Genomic DNA, 8,456 nt, shown 5'->3' with positions numbered 1-8,456 from the left:
ACTCTGTCGACCAGGTTGACCTTGAACTCACAGAGATCCAACTGTCTCTGCCTCTCGAGTGCTGGGATTAAAGATGTGTGCCACCATGCTCAGCAGAAATACCGTGTGCGGGATTGATTGTGAATCGGAGCAAACGTTCCCTTAGCCTCGCTGCTTTCCAGGGTCTGAGTAAAGACCGAGACTGGTTGGTGTGCTCTTGTCCAGCCGTAGTTCTGTATTTCCGTCAGTCTAAGTTTTTTGTGGGTTTTTTGTTGTCATTGTTTGTTTGTTTGTTTTCCTTTCATAGCGGTGTGCTGGATGATTCAGGAGGGAAGATACTTGTTCGGAAAGTTGCTGGGCAGTCCTTTTACAAAGGAAGCTACTCGAACGGAGTTCAGTCTTTATCCTTACCCAGGTGGAGAGAGTCCTTTGTCGTCTCAGGTTTGTCACACCCTGAGGTCACCGCTGGATACCGGCATCCGAGGTGACACCAGGATGAAATGCGATCTTTCGGTTGCTGCTGTTACTTTTGGCTTATGGCCTACTCGTTTCAGAAATATATCAAGCACTATTCTAAAAATTAGAATTACGAAACTGGTTATAATTACTTGAAAACTATTACCAAGTTAAACCTGGAAACGCTAAACGCATCAGTCATTCGTGTTAACTGCACCTCAGCTGCCTGCAAGTCCAAGCAAACTTGGAGTAAAGTGAATTACTTTTTTTTTTAAACACTAATCCTTCAGGAGAGCCAAATGTACCCCACACTAGACCCTCGAGCTGTCTAGGAGATGGACAGATGGAAACAGAGGTTTGGAGGGGCATTGAGCCTCAGTTCTATTTCAGATTACTTTGAATTTTTGTTCAATTAATTGCTTACTACTTATTTTATGTATATGAATATTTTGCTCGCATATAGTGCATGTGCACCGTGTGTGTGTGTCTAGCGCCTAGGGAGGCCAGAGGAGGCTTTCAGAACCACTAGAACTAGAGTCGTGGACAGCTGTGAGTCATCATGTGGATACTAGGAACGCACCTCAAGTCCTCTGCAAGATCAGCAAATGCTCCTAACCTCTAAGGCATTGCTCCAGCCCCTCAACTCGAATATTTTGAAAAGGATAGGTTACATGGCCCAATCTCCCTGGCGTCATGGTACACTGGCCTTGTCAAAGGGCTATACTGCCAGTTTCTTTAATTGATGCTGATAGCAAATTTGATTTCTTGGCTAGTATAATATATATCCCCAGGGCCAAGATATGTATATTTAATTAGCAAGCAGAGTGATTCTTGTGTAACTTATTACCCTGTTACATTACCTCAGCAGTTCTAACACCCATTGCGCATCCTAGCTTCACACATAAGGCTGTAGTTCTCCAGGATCCCCTCGGGGTGTCGGATCTGCAGTTTGTACAGTGTCTGCGTGACCTCTGCACATCCTCCCCGAGTACTGTGTCGTCTCTAGGTTCACGCAGCTAACACCGTGGACGCTGTGAGTAGCTATTCCACCCTACTGCTCAGGCAATAATGACAAGAAAAGAGTCACAGGCAAGCTCCATGCAGCTACAAATTGTTTCCAAGTATTTTAATTGCAGATTAGTTGAATCACAAATTTGGATGCTACAGAAGCCGAGGCAAGCTGGAACTGCAAAATTATAATTTTCCTAATTATGTCATTCCTTTCACATTAGTGGCTAGCGTCTCTCCCCCAACACCCCCACACGATGTTGTTTTTAATGCAGACTATGGGCTCATTCAGGGTTCTTTCTTTTAAATATACTATGTTATTATCTACCAGAGCCGACAAATCATTATTTTTTTTATGTCATGTCTCCTGAGAATGACCAGAGCAAACTGTTCCTTGTGCCACATTTGAAATGGAGCACGAGATAATGTCCTACACTCACCTTACCCTTCCGTCGCCCAGGACCCCAGTCTCCTATTTTCTCTGACCTCCCAGAAAGATTGAATGCGATTGGATTATTCTAAGGAGGAATCCCCGACCCCCACCCCATGTAAGGAGAAAGGTCTTCTGACCTCCATTAGGCACCTCATGCTCCAAACCCCCGTTATTTCCTCGGTCCATCGAAATTGACAAAAGTGAAAACAGACCTTTCAAGGTTCTTCTCCAATTGGACGAGCTCTGAGCCCGTGGCATCACACAAATGAGCTTGGTTTCTTTGTCAGATCAGGGAAGGAACCAACCACAGGGTAAGTCGTAACAAAGCCTTGTAACCAAGAGACCAAAGGACAATGGCAGTGCCTGGTTGAGCAGAGAGAAAGACAACCTCCACATAAGAGTTGTGCCTAAGAGAAAGTTTTCAAACTTACAACTCAGCCTGCTCTCCAGGCATTGCAGCAGGGCTTTGAAGAACGCCTTTATTCCCAGAAATGAGAGACATTGAGTGTTGGGGGTTTCGATGTTATTTGCCCTTCGTTTTTGCAATAAAAATCAGCTTAATAGGTTGATTCTCTATAAATCTCAACTTCCTCCGCCCCCTCATTCTACCTTGTGACATTTAACAGAAGAGGACTGTGGCCAAAGATAATAAGCACTTGTGCTTGCACAGTAAGGAGGAGACCTCTTTCAAATGGATGGAGGGAGGGCACTGTCTGCATACAGTTATAGCCAAGGATGCTGAGTGATTCCGAAGTTCGCAGCCAATGAACATAACTAGATTGGGTCAGAACCCTCCTCAGAAGGCTCGGGTGCTGGCGCGACCTTTCACTAGGGTTTTATTTCTAATTTTTATAGGTCACTATGCTTCTTTAATTAATCTACTTTGGGGATCTGGCAGCTGTCAGGGAGAGGTGAGGTGTGTGGCTCTGGTCTGCACCATCCTGGGACAGTGTAGGTTTGTGAGAGGTCACAGCAGGTCCCCTCATACCTCGCTGCTGTTCTTTGATCCACATTTCAGACAGCTGAGCTGGTGCTCATTTGGCTTCTGAACAGAAACACAAAGAACTACCTAACTTTAGTCGTAAGAATAGGAAAACAGTGGAGGGATACCTCTGCCTCCCTCTCTGTGAACTCCGTGTGGCCCACAGCCAGGAGGCCCTTGTGAGGTCCACACAGCCTCAACCCAGGTCTGCTCAGAGCAGGCCCCAACATGGCTGAAGACTTGGCAATGACCCATTCCGCCCCCCAGATGATTTTAATGCAGTGGTGTAAGACGCATCCGTAAGCCAGGGCGTTTGCCCCGTCTTTGCCTTTGAGTGGAACTCACAGGTGATGTCTGAATAAGCGTATGTGTCTTTGTGGGGATAAGCGGCTCCAAATACGTTTTCATTTCATTTTTCATTTCTGTAACTTTCTGGAGGCCACATCATTATTTATATTTTCTCATTAAAAAAATAGAGTCTTGAAGGTTATAGCAGCTAATTAAAAGTAAAAATGAGGCCTGGGGTGTAGTTCAGCAGTATAGCCCTCACCTAGCATGCACAAAGCCATGGCTTGCTTCCTAGAACCATCAAAAAGAGGAAAAAAAAAAAAAGAAAGAAAAAGGAAAATAGAAATAGAAACCCAGTTTTTCTTAGGCTCAGGTGCTCCCTGAGACCTCCCAATCTTTGTGCAGTAGGATAACTGTCACATTCCCGGGCTGTCCTCCGTCCCCCTCACTCCATTCTCCTCACGACACCACCCCTACCATTCTCCTCCAGTATTTCCTAGTGTTGAGAGATTAATGCTTTTATATAAATGATAGCAAGTGATACTGCCCACAACTAGAGCACGGGGATCGCAGCAAGGGGCGAAGTCCCTTTGGGGCTGGAGAGAAGCATCCGGTGGTTACGAGCACTTGACACTCTTGCAAAAGACTGGGTTCCAAGCACGCTAGTAAGGGGGCTCATTAATGCCTACGGCTTTAGCGTGATGAGATCCAAAACCTTCGCCTGGCCTCCACACACGCACGTGTACATACACAGAGGAAGCCTTTAAAGACATTTCCTTGTATCATAACTACATGAGACACTGCTCATGGCCCTGAGATCTTCACAACTATGCACAGACAAATGAACTTGTCGTGGCTCGGGGAGGAGACCATCTGCATTCTGCTGGCACTTTCGATTTAATTGTAGAACAAGATCCAGTGTTGGCATCTCTTGGAAATTAGATGGTTTCACAGGAAATAGCCTTCCGGAGCCATTTTAGTCATCCCAGGACTGATGACTATTTACTACTCTGCCAGATCATCAACGATCCACCTCTGGTCTTCTACTGTGTCCTTGTTAGACAAGACTGCTCTTTCTTCTTGCCTTGCATCTAGCGTCTTGACCACCAATGGTTACGTTCAAGGAGGACCTATACAAAACTGCTATCAATGCCTTGGATTTCAAATGGGTCCCACGGGGTCAAGGTAGTGAGAGGTAGCTATCCAGCCACAGACAGCCAGTCCAAGACCTAAAAGGAGCTTAAGTGGAATGTTCCCCATCCATCTACTGTTGCAATTGAACATCCAAAGCCATGTGGGTGAAAACCACTTAGCTTACATGTCACCTCTTCGGGAGCAAAATAAGAAACTCTGAGTCATGGGGACTTTATTGCTTCCGTTCTATTATTAATAAAAGCACATGCTTTGCAGGAAAACAAAGTGCCACTTGACTTTCTTATTGCAATCGACAACTCCATGCAAGGGCGACAGATGCTATGGAACTCAAGAGAGATAAATTAGAGATAATCCACTTGCCGTCACCGAGAGATTTGAAAACCCGCCCCAGAAATAAATTTCGTTCTTCTTTTTTTTTTTCTTTTGCAGAGAGTAAGCCCCAAAAGGGAGTAACCTATCCATCAACTCTTACATATTCATCACCCAAAACTGCAGCGGCTAACGCAGGCAAGTGTTCGCGTGTTATTTCATCTGAGCCGAGCACGTAAGCACGGCGTCGCGCACTAGACAATGATATGGAAATTAACATCTTACCCAGCCAAGCTCCGCTGACCTCCATGACGCTTTAATCAATGCCAGGAACCTGGCACCCAAATCAATGTGACCAGACAGCCGTGGCTTGGGACTGGAATGTGGTTTCTGTTGTTGTCGTTCTCACAATTCGATATTGGTCCGCATCTGTGTCATTTCCATTCGGAGTGACTGCGGCCTTGAATTTTATTGCTTTGTTACTTTAGACCGTGATCAGACTTTATGCCTAGAAACATTTCCTGGCAACTCAAAGGGAAAAGGCTGCCTCTCCTTAGCGGTAAAGCAGAGGGCAGGAAGGAGAGAGGATGATGGGCCTTATCCACTAACAGCAAGCGATGCAAAATGCACGTCTCTGGGCCTTAGCCAAGCCAGCCTCCTCGGGAAGGCAGAGACTAAGAAATTGCTCTTCCTGAGTTTCTGTACTAAATCCAGAACAGTGCCCTCCATGGTGCTCTTTTGAGAGGTGCTTTGATTTCTCGCACAGTTTGTCTCATAGAACTCGGTGTTCCAGAAACATGGCAGAGAGTGGACTTGGTTCACGTCCTGCTTGTGGTTGTAGGCTGGACCTGGCTCTGGAATTTCAAGAGCTGGCGTTTCTTGACTATTTCCTGTGTGCAAGGCACTGTGACAGGATCTTTCCCAGGTTGTTTTTTAATCCCAATTCTAGCCAGCGCAAATTACTACCAATATACCCCGTTCTTAGCCCTAAGGCACAGTTTTGCAGACAACACAGTTTAGAGAAAGTTGTGTAAATTTCTGGTGACAAACAGCAAGGGGGTAGCAAAGGTCGAGAGTCAAACGCAGACAGTGAGGCTCCAAACACCAGTCAGTCGCTAAACTACAACTGACGAGCCTTCCCAAGCACACCGGAGGTCGCCTGTCTTCCAGCTTGCCACCGCCTCACCTATACCTCCAGTGACATTTCAATCACAGATGTGATCCTGATATATTTATTGAGTCGCAAGCACAGGTTCTGTCCCCATTCCTCACAGTGGGATGGTAGCTTAAGAACCAGATCTGGGGTAAGCCCCGTCTTCTTTCAGTGAGGACACAAGGAAGGAGTGACGAAGCTTCCAGATAGTCTGCTTCGTCCAAGTTTGCCACCTCTGCTCCTATGGTGATTTCTGAATAGGTGAACTGTGTAGATAACTGGTTTCTGCTTTATCGAGTCGAGTCGGCTCTCCTCCGGTCCCCACCCCTTTCTGGCATTCCTGGCAAACCATCCCAGGAACCAGCAGTCCCTGCACTCAGAACCCTGGGCTTCTTTCTCTCTGGACTGCCCTGAGGCCTGAGTTGCTCTGAGGTGAGGTTATCCTCTTTCTCCCTCTGCCTGGAGCTGTTCAGAGTCTTTGGACCAGGATGTGCTAATGGCACTGATGACCACAGAGATCTCAAGTGTAGAGAGAGTTGTCATAGCCAGGTAAGCCCCTGACTTCAGATACTCTCTCCCTTTTTACTCTGAGGAGAGAGTGCTTCTAGACTTCCAGAATATTCTCCTAGTGCCTCTGCAAAATCCTCTCCAAGGGGTCCAGGGTGTGCCTGTGACTGCTCTACCTCATGAAGACTGTCAGGAAATGGGTCGGCCATCTTTACCTGTTCTTTAGGCTTGGAGAGACCGCAGAAAGGAAGGAAGCACACTCTCACCTAAACACCCACACACAGTATGGCTCTTGGCCCCTCCTATTTATTTTTCTTGCTCCTTTTCTTCTGTTCACTGCTTGGGGAGACTTGGGTCTGCTGACTGCACAGATCAACCTATGGGAAACTCAGGGACAAAGTCCCTGGTATAGCAAGCATTGTTCAGGTCCTTCTGGCTTCAGCCCTCACTCCAAACCAAAAAAGGGGTAGGGCCACACACAATGTCCGGTGAGCACAGCTCTGAATTCCTGAACTGCCAGAGCCTGAGGCAGAGAAAGGCAGTATCTTCTGTGTTTCGGATAAAGGAGCTCACCAAAGAAGCCTTTAGCGATTTGCCCAAGGGTGTGACTGATCGTAACTGGTTCCTTAGAGACTGGTGGGTTGCAGCATCCTAAAGCAGGTAACAGTTGTAAAGAGAGAGCAGGGAGTCCATACAGGTAAGAGATGCTGCCTTGGCTTTTGGAACCCATGTGGTTTCAAGGCCCAGGTATTAGAGGCCTGTCCAAAGCTCCCCTTATCCACACCAGCCTTGGCCAAGCCGAATTGTCTCCACACAGCAAACCCTTATCTATATGCCTAGGTAGCATCTTTGACATAGCACAGTGAGTGCCTCCTCCTTCCATTTAAGTCTATAAAGTATGCAAAAGCCACAGTGGTAAAACACAACCATCATTGTTGTCACCTCTCCCCATTATCATACCGCCTCCACCTCCTGGGCCCTATCACCAGATCTTATTGTCTGTTCCTTATTTCACGATTGTCCGCATCTCAAAGAGCACATTTCTTCTTCGCCCATCCATTCTCTCACAGTTACCGAGTACCTTCTGTGTGCCAGGCCCAAGCTAAATGATGTGTGTGCCAATATCAAAGGCATGCATTCAAAAGGACGTGCCCACACGGGGCGAGTTCTTACTAATTTAAATAAAATGTCCCAGTGAGAACTGTGAAAGAGTAGCCTCATTGCTAAGTTTAAAAAAAAAAAAATCCTTTAGTGGGCAAAACAGAAAAGAGGTGGATTCAAGGCCACCTGTGGCTCAGGTCTCAGCATGCAGCATAAAACGCTTACTAGGCTCGCAGAGAATAAGTTAACAGGTAAATCAGGTTACGATGACCCCCAAAAGCATAGCCAAGGTCTTCGGTGGCAAATTATCTCACTTGAACCCTGGAAGGTGTCTGGTTTGCCTAGCAGGGCTCACGCTGGGGACTGATATTACCTGAAATGTAAAGGCTGTCTCTCCCAGGCAGTTAGCAACCATTAACTGGGCAGCTGCTACTTGGCCACTGCCTCTATTTTCTCTGATCAAAGAAATACAAATGGGTAAGTGTTGATTTGCATAAATGCTTGAAAAAACTGAGGAGGCACATTCCTGGTGTCAAAGAAGACTGAGGAAATCTGCTACACAGAAAGTGCCAGGAAAGCACCCACCTGCCTCCCCTTGGCTGTTTGCTAAGCCTTGCCCTAAAGGAGGTGAGGCTGGTTTCACCATTAAGTTTCACTTCCCAGGCAACTCCTGCCTTACTGCCTGTATGCACCACAACACACACACAAACACACACAGGCACATACACACACATACACATGCACACAGGCAGGCACACACACACACACACAGAGGCACACACAGGCACACACACATACATACACACAAGCACACACACACACAAGCACACACACACAAGCACACACACAGGCACACACACACATACACACACATACATACACACAAGCGCACACACACACAGGCACACACACATACATACACACAAGCACACACACAGGCACACACACACAAGCACACACACACAGGCAGGCACACACACACACAGGCACACACACATACATACACACAAGCACACACACACACAAGCACACACACACAAGCACACACACACAAGCACACACACAGGCACACACACATACACACA

The 8,456-nt window shown here is 46.8% G+C and overlaps 1 protein-coding gene across 1 annotated transcript in view; it reads left to right on the top strand.

Annotated features, from left to right (window-relative positions):
- Positions 1-8,456, top strand: part of Vit (vitrin) — a 119,664-nt gene that overhangs the window by 63,835 nt on the left and 47,373 nt on the right. The window contains exons 5-6 of the mRNA XM_008764427.4: positions 287-420; positions 4,731-4,808. Coding sequence (XP_008762649.1) covers positions 287-420; positions 4,731-4,808 — 212 coding nt within the window. The remainder of the gene's footprint in view (positions 1-286; positions 421-4,730; positions 4,809-8,456) is intronic.

This window comes from Rattus norvegicus, chromosome 6 (assembly GCF_036323735.1).
Source record: "Rattus norvegicus strain BN/NHsdMcwi chromosome 6, GRCr8, whole genome shotgun sequence".
In the NCBI taxonomy this organism is placed as follows: domain Eukaryota; kingdom Metazoa; phylum Chordata; class Mammalia; order Rodentia; family Muridae; genus Rattus; species Rattus norvegicus.
The sequence above is the reverse complement of the archived record's forward strand: the minus strand, read 5'-3'. Positions and strand labels throughout refer to the sequence as shown.